Source organism: Salvelinus sp. IW2-2015, linkage group LG1 (genome assembly GCF_002910315.2).
Source record: "Salvelinus sp. IW2-2015 linkage group LG1, ASM291031v2, whole genome shotgun sequence".
Taxonomy (NCBI): Eukaryota; Metazoa; Chordata; class Actinopteri; order Salmoniformes; family Salmonidae; genus Salvelinus; species Salvelinus sp. IW2-2015.
In genome coordinates this window covers 7,126,801-7,143,947 of record NC_036838.1, presented here as the reverse complement: position 1 = coordinate 7,143,947, position 17,147 = coordinate 7,126,801, and the positions used below count along the sequence as shown (strand labels likewise).

Genomic DNA, 17,147 nt, shown 5'->3' with positions numbered 1-17,147 from the left:
GTGCCTTTTCATACTTTATTTGCTCAAATCAAAATTTCCAATGGTTTCATCAATTGCAAACTTCCTGTCCCAAGTCAGCAGTAAAGGAGAGGAAACGGTGACAGCGGTGTTGGGTTCTAGAGGAGATGCATCTCTCAAAATAAGACGAGAAAAACCAATCCCATTTTGAGAACACTTGATGATTGTGAGTTGACAGAAATGTCACATTATTTTAAGAGTCTGTAATAAGTAATGTATAAGGCATTTATGAATCATTAGTAGTCTTGTTGCAATTTAAAGTGAGCGCTATTTGTACTTTAGAAATACTTTCAAAATGTTTGGAGTGACCAGTGTAATTTCAAAACGTACTAACTTTTACAAACGTGGGAGTAGTGACTAATAAATGGCGAGCAAACCTTTTGTAAATGCCTTCTAAATGGTTTATTACAGACCGTAGTGTTACCCAGTATATTTAAATAGAGTAATGTCATTCCCAGGAATGAACCTTTTATAATGGTGGATTTTGATGAGTTGAGTTTAAGTAAAAAAGACAACAGCTTCCCGAATAGCCATTATTTTTTATTTGCATTATCATACAGTAGGTACAAATTACACTATTGATTACAAGGTAAGTAGCCCAGACTCGCTTTCAAAGGGTTTTGGGGAGAACGAACATACACCATTTGCAAAATACAATATATTCTTTCTTTTACAAGTCTATGTAGATATCTAAATCCTTATGTACAAAAGAAGCGCTTGGTTTGGACATGAATCAACAGAGAATGGGGGAGAGGCTAGAGACTGACTTTCTCAAATGGCATCCTATTCCCTATATAGTGCGCTACTTTTGACTAGGGCCTATGGACAAAAGTAGTGCAATATATGGGGAATAGGGTGCGCATTTGGGACGCACCCGTAGGAGCTAAGGCAAAGGAAAATATAACACAGGATGTAAACGAAGGTGAAAAATAACATATTTGGCCAATTCTTTCCCCAGTGTGTTTTGGGAGGATGGGAAGGGGCAAGAAGGACAGGTTGGTGTCAGCCTGTAGAGGCGAGTTTCTCACACAAAACTGCTTTCATGAACTGATTGGATCTTGAAGGAGAAGGGATGAGGGCTTTGTCAATAAGAGAATGGATCGATTGCCCAGGCACTGAGAAAGGGGGGAGGCATGGAAGGATGAACAGAGGAGATGAGCTACCCAGACAGGGGGTTTAACAGGCCAATAGGAACGGGGTTGTTCACTGATCAATTATTCACTCAACCAAACACACTCATTTATTCACCCCAATCACTCATCAACCACCCATTTATGCTTTCCTTCCTTCTCTCTCACACGCACATGTAAACACATACACTCTGACTGATAGGCACAGAGAGGTAGGGTAAGGGGTAAGCAGGCATGGTATAGCAGAAGCGTTATACTGCTGTCCGGCTATAAAGCACAAAGGTAAACTCACACAGAGGTGTAGGCTACTAACGTGACATAAAAAAAACTACAAGAAACGACTGCCGGATTGACTGGCATCAGAACCATGTCGACATTATTTGAATTAGCATTCCCGTAGCTACATATTTTTAGGGAGAAGCACATGGGTCGGACAGACGTTGTGATATGTGGCGTTGGCACACTTTCTTGGACTAACCACTAAGTGTCTACCAGGGAAAGACATCTGTACTGACGAGTCATCGGTATTGAAAAAAACATGTGTGTTGACAACACATCGGTATTGACAAGATTTTGGTACTGACAAGACTTCGGTAATGACGCGTCATTGGTATGACTACAGCTAGTGCAACGCTGCTATTGTCGGGTTCTGGCTATTTCAGGATTGGCACAGTTACAAGGTTAGGAGAAGGTTTAGAGGAGCAAAAGTCGAGGGAATTTTATAAATCTATCAACAGTTAGATGTGAAGATATGAATTGCTATGGTGATAATTCCGAGAAACATTCCTGAATTACTTGAGCAGAATCTATTACCCCCCAAAAAACAACGACAAAAAAATTATGTAAATTGTAATTTCTTTATACAAACAAACACTAACGATAAGAAACAAAACCCCTTCATTGAGACACTAGAGAGCAAGTTGTTGCGCTGGTCTAGTACAGAGACAAGTTTAAGAGTTCCCTTAACCGCATATCTGGAGTCAGATTTGCCCATAGTCTCCTAATTGTGAATGGCTTAGGTTCAGCTGATCCTGGATCTGTGTTTGGGCGGAGACTCCTTGCTGTCTGACCAGGGGCCTGGTTACTGGTACTGAGTATCATGCAGCATTTATATGATGATCACGTTTTTTTTTTCATCCTTACCAACAACATGCAGATACAAGAGCCAGGCACACAATTCAGTCAACTCACTCAGCGATCGCATTCAAGGACATCGGATATGTGCGATGGAGACGAGAGCAAACGGAAAACGCTTGATAATATCTGCAAAAGTCTTCCAGATGTTTCTCTCGGTTTGCTAATCCCGACCGACTTCATTACCTAATTGTTACAAAGTTGATATTTTGGGGTACTTTTTTTTTTTTACATAGAAATATGTTAACCTATCTAACGTAATAAAATCACATTCAGTTGTTGGTATAAAAACTGCGAGATACTATACTTTTTTAAATCACTCATGAATATTTACAAAAGAGTTAATACACTGGTATGTGTTACATTAAAATATTAATTAGAACTAATTGGGGGGGGGATGCATGACATCACATAAAAGCAGAAAAGGGAACTAAACGTTTTAATAACGTGATACTCTAGTCAGTGTCTGTCTCTTATACACATCTAGATGTGTATAAGAGACAGGTGTTATATCCATGTATAAGGGTATAAGCATGCAATATAATATTGCACGGTTCATAGAGTAAGCAAACAATAACTCAACATCAATTTAATTTAGTTGCTACCTCTCAAACAAACAAAAAACAGAGTTTTAGGTCATTTCCTTCCTAAATCCTCAAGAAATTTCCTTCGGGAACTTAACTTTGAAGGACTTCTTCACGTCAAAGAGAATCACGGCCATTGAGACATTTTTGATAAGTGGGCAAACAGTGACAACAAAGTTGGGACAGGAGGAGAGTAAAAAGGTTGTCACAAAGTAGTGTTACTTGATCTCGATTTGGTTTTGGATAGACCACCTTTATACTTCTGTTAACCTGTGATTCTTGTGTAGGTGTTTAAAGAAGATGGGACTGTTGCACTGCCTACTTCATCTAACCAGAACTTCTACTGCGTTCTGTCTGAATGTCCACTCACAGTTGTAAACCTAATGACAAGATAACCATACAACCTGTAGCTCAAGGTTCAATATATCCCTGTGTAACTGTAACTTGTGTGTACAGATGTAGGATCTTAATTTGAGCCAGTTTGCTACAGCAGGAAAATAATCCTGCGGCTACAGGAAATGTGAATTATTAGGTGGATCATAATTAATAGCCTTTTTTTTTAAGGGGTTGATACATTTTTCTTCTTCAGGGAAAATCAAGTCCGACATTTCTAAGTGGAAATTACAAACTTCAAAAGCCTTTTTTAAACCTCAAAATACATTACACATTTTAGTTTGCAACGCAGGAAAGTTTTCCTGCAATAGGGTGATCAAATGAAGATCCTACATCTGTATGTGCGTGTTATTGTTAGTGTGTCATGATATTCGTACTGGGTGTGTATTATTTGATGCATATTGAAACAGGGGCACCTGTTATGACACATATTGAAATAAAATCTCACCAACACAAGGTAAGACTGTAAACATAGTCTCCCTGTACTGACCTCATATTTGGCTCAAACTCTGACCCAATAGCTCAAAACAAGAGATTACGTTTGTAGTTTCCTTGGGTTTCAATGGAGACTAGTATAGCCAGTACAGGGTTTAACAAGAAGTTAACCCTTCGCTCTAGAATCAGTTTTTAAAAAACTGGCATTGTTTCATGGGTTTTGTCCCCACACATTCAAAACAACAGGTCAGTCATCTCAATATCTATCATGATTCACTTCAATAGGAGTCGATTTCAAATATTTGCCCATTCGAATACAAACACAACGGGTGGGTGGGAAAGTACATCAAGCCTACATACACCTCCTTCCTCAAACCTTCATCCTCCCCCTCACCATTAACACACAGCATTTCCACTCACCAACTCCTCTCACTCAGAGCCCCAAGTCCAATTCCTAGAGGACACATCATTAATACATTGATAGAGGAACTCAAAATTTGGCGGTCGATATCAGGATCCACGTTGTTGTTGTAAAGTTGGACCAGTTTGGTGGTTGGGAGTTTGGCTCGAAGAAGCTGTAGTTGGTGGAGGGTTAGTGCTAGGTAGGTAGCGGAGGTAGGAAGGGGGGTCCGTGGTGTCCCCCCCCCCTTCCTCCTCCTCATACGGTGTGCAGGGAGACCAGGGAGGGGTGCATGAACTGGGGGTTGATGAAGGAGAAGCCTGAGAAGTCAGCTTGGTCGATGTTGGCGATGACCAGCTGGTCGGGCGGCGTGAGCTGGGGCTGGGTGCGCGTGAAGAACTTGTCGAAGTTCTCCGCCCCTTTGCCGCACTGCGAGGGAGGGATAGAAAGAGAGAGAGAGAGACAGAGGTTTTAAAATGGGAGGCGTAGGTGGCTGCAACTGTAACATACGGAACACACAAAGGTATGAAGAAATACATGTGCAAATAGAAACTGGGCTTGATTAGATATCCCTCCACCTCCATCACCTGGTCTGCTAAAAGAGAGAACGGAGGGAAAGAGAGAACATTTCGCACCTGATATCGCTCTTTCTATTCCTATTCTCCCCCTCCTGTTCCCACGCTAACATCACATGACATGCTCTACATCCCAGCATGAGTCCCAAATGACATCCGATTCCCTTTATAGTGCACTACTTTTGACCAGAGCCCTATGGGCCCTAAAGTAGTGCACTGTAGAGGGAATAGGATGCCATTTGGGAGGAAACCCCAGTCACCTGGATTATAATGTTTTTAATGCAATTGAATCCAATGGTTTTAAAAAGTAACATTGGCGTGCAGCTGTGAAACAGCAATCTGTACTGTACAAACGAGACTTTGGAAAGAGTCGCAGAGGGAATTGAAGGAGATGATGTCAGGATCTCTACAGTCAAACACGCCTTAGTCGCTTCTGACCCGGTAACTTGTTTCGATAGAGCTCCTCGTGTTGTTTGGATGTACAGTGGGGTCCGTAATTATTGACACACTAAAGTGTGGCTCAGTTGGTAGGGTTCGATTCCCAAAGGGGACCAGTATGAAAATGTATGCACTTCCTTACTGTTAGTGGTTCAGGGTAAGAGAGTCGGCTAAATGACTCAAATGTAAATGTAAAAAAAAAAGATGAGCAATAACGACTGTATAAAATAAATTATTCAAATACTGAGCTATATTGTATGCTCACAAAAATGTGGAAATTATATTATTTTATACTAATAAAATTGCTCAGAAAATATTGTTTTGTTTAACAAGTACAAACGGTCAAAGATCATACCCCCAAGACATGGTAACCTCCCCTGTTATTGTAATGGTGAGAGGTTAGCATGTCTTGAGGATATCTTTGACAAACTTTCTCACTCATCGTTATTCACTATTCATTCAGGATTATCCATATTCATTGTCACAACCACATTCATGTAGAAGTGTTTCGAAACATATTCTATTCATCATAAAACTGACTCCAAAATGACACAATGCATTTTTTACCATTCATTTCTATTGGGCACAAAATAATCTGAAACATAAACAAAACGAACTGCAAATGCATCCAAGTTTGTAGAGTCACAAGCTTGGTGTAGTCATTGCATGCTATGGACCAAACACTAAACAATTTCTTTAGTTCTAAGAATCATCAAGGGTGTCAATAATTTCGTACCCCACTGTATGTAGAGGTTTTATGTAACATCTGACCTCCCCTGTATGTAGGTTTTATGTAACATCGTACCCCCCACTGTATGTAGAGGTTTTACGTAACATCGTACCCCCACTGTATGTAGAAGTTTTACTTAACATCTGACCTCCACTGTATGTAGGTTTTATGTAACATCGTACCCCCCACTGTATGTAGAGGTTTTACGTAACATCGTACCCCCCACTGTATGTAGAGGTTTTACGTAACATCGTACCCCCCACTGTATGTAGAGGTTTTACGTAACATCTGATCTCCACTGTATGTAGGTTTTATGTAACATCGTACCCCCACTGTATGTAGAGGTTTTACGTAACATCGTACCCCCCACTGTATGTAGAGGTTTACGTAACATCGGACCCCCACTGTATGTGAAGTTTTGCGTAACATCTGACCCCCACTGTATGTAGAGGTTTTACGTAACATCTGCCCCCATCATGTATGTAGAGGTTTCGTAACATCTGACCCCCACTGTATGTAGAGGTTTTATGTAACATCTGACCCCCACTGTATGTAGAGGTTTTACGTAACATCTGACCCCCACTGTATGTAGAGGTTTTAACGTAACATCTGACCCCCACTGTATGTAAGAGGTTTTACGTAACATCTGACCCCCACTGTATGTAGAGGTTTTACGTAACATCTGACCCCCACTGTATGTAGAGGTTTTTACATACATCTGACCCCCACTGTATGTAGAGGTTTTACATAACATCTGACCCCCACTGTATGTAGAGGTTTTACGTAACATCTGACCCACACTGTGATGTAGAGGTTTTATGTAACATCTGACCCCCACTGTATGTAGAGGTTTTATGTAACATCTGACCTCCACTGTATGTAGAGGTTTTACGTAACATCTACCCCACTGTATGTAGAGGTTTTATTAACATCTGACCTCCACTGTATGTAGAGGTTTTACATAACATCTGACCCCCACTGTATGTAGAGGTTTTACATAACATCTGACCCCCCCTGTATGTAGAGGTTTTACGTAACATCTGACCCCCACTGTATGTAGAGGTTTATGTAACATCTGACCCCCACTGTATGTAGAGGTTTTACGTAACATCTGACCCCCCACTGTATGTAGAGGTTTTACGTAACATCTGACCCCACTGTATGTAGAGGTTTTAATGTAACATCTGACCTCCACTGTATGTAGGTTTTGGTAACATCTGAGCACCACTGTATGTAGAGGTTTTACGTAACATCTGACCCGACTGTATGTAGAGGTTTTACGTAACATCGGACCCCCACTGTATGTAGGTGTGCGTAACATCGGACCCCCACTGTATGTAGAGGTTTTATGTAACATCTGACCCCACTGTATGTAGAGGTTTAAAGTAACATCTGACCCCCACTGTATGTAGAGGTTTTACGTAACATCTGACCAAAACTGTATGTAGAGGTTTTACGTAACATCTGACCCCCACTGTATGTAGAGTTTAAAGTAACATCTGACCCCCACTGTATGTAGAGTTTTACGTAACATCTGACCCCCACTGTATGTAGAGTTTTACGTAACATCTGACCACCACTGTATGTAGAGGTTTTAAGTAACATACTGACCCCCACTGTATGTAGAGGTTTTACGTAACAAATGAGAAGTTCACTTGAATCAAAATAGCAACGTCGCCAATCGACGTACAGCGGGGTTGTCAAAGGGTTAATTGGCGTGTTGACAAGAGCAGAGCAAACCTCTGCTATTAAATGTGAGAGAAGTGGAGCCGCTTTCATCCTGACTGTAAAGACAAACCTATCAATAGCATGGAGACGTATCAGGCGAGGGTGGTTGGATTAGCAGCTAACAAGCCACGGTCAACTCTGTGAACGCTCTGGGAGCATGGGTGTACATCTCATTTCTGTCAACTACAAGATGATAGTCCAAGAAAACATACATTATGTGACTGATTTGTATGTATGTACAGTATGACATAGTTCTCAATGGAGTCAAGCCAGCATTCAGTTGTCTTATTTCAATTGTATTGTGTATGTTTTTTAAACTTGAATGCAAAATGGGCAGAGAAAACGATTTACACTTTACATTTGAGTCATTTAGCAGATGCCCTTATCCAGAATGACCGTAGAATACGTCTGCTTAAGTATTTTGCATCCATCTTGAATGATTGTTACATGACAGTATGTCAATAGATCTGAATAAGAGCAGCTGCTCTAGCCCTACGGCATTACTGAAGAACATTAAGGCGACTGGGACGCAAATGGCACAAAATGGCCGCCAACACCAAAAATACTGCTGTCAGTACTGCTGTCAGTCGCTTCACACTTCTGACACCATTTAAAGCGCCTGGCACTGTGGCTTGAACTTGTGAAGGCCTCAATTGTTCTTCCTCACACAATGTTCCTTCTAACAATTGATAGGCGAAGGCCTGTAGAGTTTGTTGGAACATTTCTTTTCAAAGGCAATCTTCCCCAAAATGGTGGTTTATTTTGCAGGCTACTGGTAGGTTGCAGTGATTCCCTCTTGGGTTGGGTCTTAAGAGTCTGAGGATTGTCGCCAGTACCTTGGGTAATTGGGTAAATTCAAATAGATAACTCAAAACGCTTTAGGACCATTACATTACTAAGGAAACAGTCAACACATAAAATGACAATGGTAAATCTATAATAACACACCAAAGTTCATAGTGGCATTACAGAGAAAACAGGCAGTGGGGACTGGGGAATTAAAGACTTATTCTCTAACTTCACAGTGTGGTTCTGTGTTTACACCAGAAACCCTGCTGCACCTCTTATTCTCGCTCTGTCCTCATCAGTTATTCCACCTACACTGTGTGTGTGTGTGTGTGTGTGTTTGTCCTACTTAATAGGCTTTAAATCTCCCCAGGGACCTGGCAGGGAATATCCCTACCTCTCTATATCTCTCTCTGTACTGTAAGCCGACATGGGAAAAGGATATGGGTTGATTTACATTACTTAGCAGAGACAAGCAGATGCAAGCTGTACTGTGCTGGCCTCGCCACGCACCTGTAACAGGGTTGGTTATGCTTCCTCTTGCTACTGCATAAATATTTATTTGGATGTTTATTTATTCAGATTGGTTAGTTGAATTTACATGTCAATAAGGTGTAATGCCATTGGCCACACTTGCAGATAGGGGAAGATTGGTGATATATTGACTCCAAATCTACACCAATCACTGATTAGGACACCTCAGAAATAGTTGCTGGAACCATGCCAGAAAGGACAATGTGAAAGGTAAAAATCCGAGCCAGCACGGTAATATTTGGGTTGGCATGATAGTGTGAAAGTGATTTTTTTAACATGGAAAGCCTGGGTCTGGATGTGGAATTTTTTTCTCCAGAGTGGAATTCACTATGGATTCCCTACGGAGGCCTACATTGTTGCACAGCTGTGTGTGTTCCACTGTGGTTGGAAAACCTCCATTGATTGGCTCGGCGTGGTCGTCTACACGGCACGTTGGTGGTGGCATGTGTCTGTTCAAAGTAGAAAAGTCCTGTTGTCCTATATTCCGAGTTGTGTGGTGTGTGTGTGTTCAGTGAGCCTGGGGGCTCTGACTGTACTCCTGTGTCCTCCTTGACTCCTACACTGACAGACAGGTGACACTGGCTCCCAGCCACCCACTGTCACTCTGTGTCAAGATGCAGTAGAACGGAGAAGAGGAAAACAGCAGCAACACACATCAATATAGAAGAGAGAAGGCACATACTGATACGACGACATTTGTGACACAAAAGAGCACAGATCTCCTTATAATATATATTGTTGAATAAAAGACGCGAATTGATTCACGCTGACAGATTACGATGACGTTTGTGGGTATTGTACCAAATGACGGCCGAAACAACAGCATACTCCATACTACAGACACAAAGATGCGTGCACTCAAACACATACCTCTGTCAAACCGACCCCACGCACACACATCCTCGCTCTCAATGTGTCCACAAAAGAGATGGGTGAAAAGGAGTATTGCACAAAGTCCTCCCATCCACCTCTTTCATCCGTCTCCTCGAATACTGTAGTGTCTATTTGGCCTGTTTGAACAATGGCCAGTCAGTCACACTGTAGCGGTATTTATCAGAGAGGGGTAAAGATAAAGATTTTGTTCGGGCGCCAGGCAGGTATTAACCATGCCGAAAGGAAAAGAGTAGAATAGAGAGAGTACCACTACCAGACCCACACACATCAGCAGAAGAGACTGCCTAGAGTGTAGCCTGTTTACCAGATAGCCAGTGGAGAGAAAAGAGAATACACACCCTATAAAACCCACATCACAGCACAGGGGTAACCCCACCAAGAATACCTCATACAATCATAATAATAATAATAATAATAATAATAATAATGGCAGAGCAATTGAACAGCAACTTCATAGAAACAATTTACAAGACAGAACCCAGTCATCAACAGAGGATTTGCAATAATCTGTATTATCTTCCAGTGGAGGAGTGCAGAGGGTATGAATGTGGGGGGTGTTCTTAGAAAAAACAAAGGCCTTAAGTGTCCACAATCTTCTCGGCCACATGTCATTAGTACACCCCACCTCAATACAGTTCAAATAACAATCCACAACTTGCAAGCGACCTTCCATTTTAACTCAAATGTCCACCCAAATACTTCTGGCAGGGCAATAATAGTCCAGCTCTAATGAACATCAACGGGAAGTGCATTTGAAAAATAGAACGTTTGCTGCAGTGTAAATCACTGGAACGATAGAGGGAAGAAAGAGAGAGAGAGAGAGAGCAAGAGATCTTAGCTGTTGTCTTCAGGCTTGCAGTTGTCCTGTCTGGCCGTCGGATGGTTTGTATGTCAAAGCTTCGCAACAATGTTGCTACTAATCCATGCAATCCATAACAGGTGTGGTCCCAAACGATAACAACCACGACCTAGAGCGGTCACACCGATGATTGAGTTAAACACTTTATAAACTACACACGCTGAAAATAAACAAGGACATGTGCAGTATAGCACACACAATCAAACTGTCGCGCCAACCAAGAGCTCCTCCCCAAAGAGCTGAACGAGCTGTCTTTATTTCCTCCTTCCTTACTGCTGATGTGCTCTTAAAGTGGCAGCGCACGGTGAAGGCTCCGTGCAGGATTTTGCCACACTCCTCCCCCCATGAAAAAACAAAGCCTGTAGAAACCGAGAGGATGCAGGCTTTCACAGGTTCATGTTCCTGCTACACAAAACCAGGGAAGTCCTCATCATCAGACTCCTCCACGAAGAGGTCCTGCAGGTGTTGCTTTTGCCTGCGATCCAGCTCTTCTGCCATAGGGTAGCAGGGCTTTAGGTCAACATCATGCACCGTCCTGACATCTTCCCCAGTGTCCTCCAAACAGACCAAGTAGTTCACTGGTCCCAACTGCTGCACTACACGGTATGGACCTTTCCAGCTCGAAGCTAGCTTGGCAGTGAACTTCTTAGACGCCTTTGACAGATGATGTAAACGTACCCAGACACGCGACTTGGGTGGAAAACACACGTCTCATCTATGTTTGTCATAGTTTCTCAGCTGTCGTTGTTTGGCTTTGGTTTTGCTGGCCTCCACTCTGGCTAGCAAGGTGTGGTGGTGTTGGACGGCATCAAACGCTGGGCAGTCAGGTGAAACATTTGAACTTTGCAAGACTCTGTCCATCGGACCTTTTAGTGGTCTTCCCAGGTGGAGTTCGGCGGGAGTGACCCCAGAAGTCTGCTGCACGGCAGAGTTCAGTGCAAAGCGAAATTCAGGAAGATGCTGATCCCACTTTGTGTGCTGATCCCCCACGAATGAAGCAATCATCCCCTTCAGGGTTCGGTCAGGTTGGTCTGAGGATGGTAGGCCGTGGTCAACTTGGCAATTACACCCCAGTAGGTACAGAGCTCTTTGTAGATTCCTGATATGAACTGCGGACCTCGGTCAGAGAGGATTTGGTCTGGAATCCCGAATCCCGAATCGAAGGACATGTGCAGTATAGCACACACAATCAAACTGTCGCGCCAACCAAGAGCTCCTCCCCAAAGAGCTGAAAGAGCTGTCTTTATTTCCTCCTTCCTTACGGCTGATGCGCTCTTAAAGTGGCAGCGCACGGTCAAGGCTCCGTGCAGGATTTCGCCACAACACATCTCATATTGATCTTGACAAACAATCTCCTACACGGTTTCCCAAATCTTCCACTAAAGGCAATACATTTCTGTCCCAACTTATTTTCTCATCACCTCCTCTCCTCTTTTTCATCCTCCCCCTTTTGCCTCTGAGACCTAACCCCCATATGCAAATGTGTCTCTAGTCAATTACCCTTCTATTCAATTAATTCAGGAAGTCAAGTGCAATTCCAATTCCAGCTTACTTCCTGAAGTGACTGAATGTTGACCCCAATGAAATTGACTCAAACCTGCTGTATAGCTTAGTTTCGTTGTGTTTAATGTTTGTTACAATGTCACTCATTGTACACGCTACGTTGTGCTACTCAATGACAGATGGCATTGCTCGTAAACTGCTGTTTGAGTATTTATCTGTGTCACACACACACAAAAAAAACACTCGCACTCAAGCATATTAAATGAATTCTATTTAGTATGATAAATGGCTGTCTGTTTCCTTAAAATACTTGCTGAAGTATTCTCTCTCTCTCCATCCCTAACTCTCTTTCTCACTCCCTATCCTACTTCAGAACAACCTCAGCATCTCACTGTTGTTTTGATGATCTTCTTACTAGTTATACAGTGCCTTCAGAAAGTATTCATACCCCTCAACTTATTCCACATTTTGTTGTTACAGCTTAAATCCAAATTGGATAAAATATTTTTTTTTTAACCCATCTCCACACAATACCCCAATAGAAGTTTTGTCAAATGTATTGAAAATTATATACAGAAATATCTCATTTGCATAAGTATTCACACCTCCGAGTCAATACTTTGTCAGCGAATACAGCTGTGAGTCTTTCTGGGTAAATCTCTAAGAGCTTTCCACACCTGGATTGTGTAACATTTGCCCATTATTCTTTTCAAAAACCATTTTCAAGCTGATTTAATTCAAAACTGTAACTTGGCCACTCAGGAACATTCACTGCCTTCCTTGCAAGCAAATTCAGTGTAGATTTGGCCTTGTGTTTCAGGTTATTGTCCTGCTGAAAGGTGAATTAATCTCCTAGTGTCTGGTGGAAAGCAGACTGAACCAGGTTTTCCTCTAGGATGTTGCCTGTGCTTAGCTCCGTTCCGTTTCTTTTATCCTGAAAAACTCCCCAGACTTAAAGATAACAAGCATACCCATAACATGATGCAGCCACAACTATGCTTGAAATTATGCAGAGTGGTACTCCGTAATGTGTTTTATTGCATTTGCCCCAAAGAAAACACTTTGTATTCAGGACAAAAATGTAATTGCTTGGCCAAAAATGTTTCAGTTTTGCTTAGGTGCCTTGTTGCAAACAGGATGCATGTTTTATTCTGTACAGGCTTCCTTCTTTTCACTCTGTCAATTATGTTAGTATTGTGCAGTAACTACAATGTTGTTGATCCGTCCTCAGTTTTCTCCTATCACATGTAACTGTTTTAAAGTCACCATTGGACTCATGCTGAAATCTCTGAATGGTTTCCTTCCTCTCAGGCAACTGAGTTAGGAAGGACGCTTGTATCTTTGTGGGTGTATTGATACACCATCCAATGTGTCATTAATAACTTCACCATGCTCAAAGGGATATTCAATGTCAACTTATTTTACCCTTCTACCAACAGGTGCCATTCTTTGCAAAGCATTGGAAAACCTCCCTGGTCTTTGTGGTTGAATCTGTGATTGAAATTCACTGCTCGACTGAGGGACCTCAAAGATAACTGTATGTGTGGGGTAAAGAGATTAGGTAGTCATAAAAGAAATCACGTTAAACACTATTATTGCACACAGAGTGAGTCCATGCAACTTGTTAACATTTTACTCCTGAACTTATTTAGGCTTGCAAAAACAAAGACATATTGACTCAAGACATTTCAGATGTCAAAAAACATAACTTCACTTTGACACTATGGGGTATTGTGTGTAGGCCAGTAACAGAACATTTCTATTTAATCCATTTTAAATTCAGGTTGTAAAACAACAAAATGTGGAAGAAGTCGATGGATGTGAATACTTTGAGGTACTGTATCTTTGGTCAACAACACTCAAAATACTACAGTTGTTTCATCCATCCTTTAAAATCAGTTGGTCTATAGTAATATCCTAATTGTTCTTTAGTAATCAGAGAATACTATTATGTTTCTTTCTCACATGAATCTAAAAGGGAAAATCCAAAAAGAACACAGACAACCACCACCACTGAAAACATACATACGACGGGACAAGTGGACATGCTTTAACAAATAACGCGACTAAATCTACTAGGACTCGTAGACAGTCCAAAATGTAGATTGGTGAGTTTGTGCATACAGTATTTTTCATGTGTTTATCTGTGTGTGTATGTGTGTGTTTGTGTCTGACCTACAATATGTGTGTTTAACACCACCCCAGCCTTGCCTTATGTTCCAATCCAACACTTCCTCAATTTGACTACCTTAAAAACGTAAATTAAACATAAATTAAACGCTGAGTCTCAAGTAGCCGTTTGTCCCTTTTAATACCCGGGCAACGACACAAATGTAATCAAATAAATGCCCTTTTTAAATAAACGCCGGCTCTAAATGTATTATTTACCAGGCTACCATGAATTGTTTACCAGGTTTATCGTTTGATTTGTTACATTAAATAATTCAGCGATCACCAAAAAAAATTAAGGCAATCTCTTTTTTATAGCCAGTAAGAAACCGCTAACCATTGACTGATAACAGCTTAGAACTGCTAGCTAACTGACAAGCAGAAAAACAGTCAACAACATAGGGAGTACAAACCCCTAGAAATTGTCTGATCGCCCGCTAGTGGAAAATGCACAGTTAACAGGAGAATAATTCTGGCAAGGAATTATTATTATTATTTTTTTCTTAATAGAGGCATACTAAGACAAAATAAACATGACACAGCATGTAAATGATAACACATTAGCGCAGGGAATGAAGAAATGAATTAAAATGTTGGAAGTGAATGCGGGAATTAAAACATGCAAATGAGCAAAAGCTGTGCTCATTAAGGAAATAGACACCTGGCTCAAATAGAAGTTTGTCTCCAATAAGCACCTGTTGAATTGAAGTTTTACGGTAAGCTCCCTGACCACAGTGATTCCATCACCATTAATCAGCAAGTCTCATATCCTTCCACTTTGACCCACTTCCATCTTTACAAACTTAAACCACATATCAAGTGGTTCTCTAAATATGAGTCTAGATAAGCTATGTCTATAAATAGCTACTGTAGCAGGTGTTCTTGTTATTCTTCCCTGCGGTCTATCTGTCCTGCTCTGTTTCCGATAGATGGATAAACCCTCTAGTGTTCATAATCTGGGTCTCGCTGTACCTGGCTATTAAATGGCAATCTCCCAGCTGTCAGAACAGGCATGAAGTGTGATTGATTCAGGAGGAGAGGACTGAAGAGGAGGAGAGGATGAGAGGGGGATGAGGATGAGAGGAGAAGAGGATTAGAGAGACAAAGTCAGGTCAGGGAGGGATGGAGGGAGGGATGGATGGCGGTGTAAAGATGAATCTAATGACAGCCAATTGGTTGTAATAGACTCCCGGTGGTGCCTGTGTTACAGTGGAGTTGGATTGAAATGGATGATGGTTATTATAGGTCAGGGGAAGAGGTTTAGTTCTCTCTAACACACACACACACACAGACTGAATGACATGTCTCTAGCATGCACATTGCACATGCAGACCAATATAGCTAAAGCACGTTACGCACGCACGCACGCGCACACGCACACGCACACGCACACACACACACACACACACACACAGGTCTCTCCATATATCTTTTTACTTTCCATCTATCATTCTCCTTTCATCTTGTCACTTGCCTTTCATCCACACACACCTGCATTCAAACACACTCCTCTACCCACATACTCATACTGGAGTCCACACACCAACACACTCCTCTACCCACATACTCATACTGGAGTCCACACACCAACACACNAACACACTCCTCTACCCACATACTCATACTGGAGTCCACACACCAACACACTCCTCTACCCACATACTCATACTGGAGTCCACACACCAACACACACCTCTACCTACATACTCATACTGGAGTCCACACATCAACACACACCTCTACCTACATACTCATACTGGAGTCCACACACCAACACACACCTCTACCTACATACTCATACTGGAGTCCACACACCAACACACACCTCTACCTACATACTCATACTGGAGTCCACACACCTCTACCTACATACTCATACTGGAGTCCACACATCAACACACAAATTGAATCCAGCGCGAGACTACAGGGACAGTGGGATGCCAGTATTCACCTTGTGAGAAGCACTGGAGACCTTGGGGCTTGAAACAGAAGTGAGCTGCATATTTAAAAGGAAGATCGACAATGAAGACACACACACACCTGAACGTGCACACCGAATGACTTACTTTGTCCCACTTTCATAATAAAGTATGTGTTTGTCTGTGTGGGTGCGTGTGTGCGTACACACGGGGATTCAGAAACACGCCCTGACTTCGTATGACAGCGAGGCCGCTCATGTTAAAGACATACATACATAATGCATGGACATGCTGTTAATTATGCATTGCCAACACCTTCCATTGCGACGGTCTAAGTCATTATACAGGTCTTACAGGGTTGTTTTGACCGTGTTTAAAATGGGGGACAACGAGAAGCTGCATTCGTTCATGGTTTGGCTCTGGTCCAGGGCGTTATGTGCGGCTGAGCCTTCTTCCACTGCGTCTGGATGAACGGAAAGAATCAGGAGGTTGACGTAACACCCTGGACCAGAGCGAGGACAGATCGCTACGGAAGGGTTTGATGGTTGGTCATGAGTCAACTAGCCTGCTGCATTGCTGCTGAAATGTGGACCCTCCACATTAGGCGGCGCCCAAATGGCACCCTATTCCCTAAATAGGGCACCATGTAAGGAATAGTATGCCATTTGGGACTAATCCACAGTTGGTGTAGTTGCATCCGTTGGGTTGATTGGATAACACTTGACATTAAGTTGTCCCTATTATGATGTAACTAACACGGTAATAACTGCTCACATAGTAGTTATAGGTTTTACTATGTCATTCCATGGTAATAGGGCTGTTGCGGAATCAGTTATTACACAACTGGAACAAGGAATGTGTAAGTACACATTAACTTGCCGAAGGTTATTCCACGTGTGACTACGGATGTTATTACAT

The 17,147-nt window shown here is 42.0% G+C and overlaps 1 protein-coding gene across 2 annotated transcripts in view; it reads right to left on the bottom strand.

Moving 5' to 3' along the window:
* Positions 1–545: 545 nt before the first annotated feature.
* The window catches only part of LOC111957424 (protein kinase C alpha type), a 213,159-nt gene continuing 196,557 nt past the window's right edge, over positions 546–17,147 (bottom strand). For both annotated transcript variants that reach the window (XM_023978280.2, XM_023978348.2), the window contains one exon: positions 546–4,523. In XM_023978280.2, coding sequence (XP_023834048.1) covers positions 4,353–4,523 — 171 coding nt within the window. In that variant the 3' untranslated portion in view covers positions 546–4,352. The remainder of the gene's footprint in view (positions 4,524–17,147) is intronic.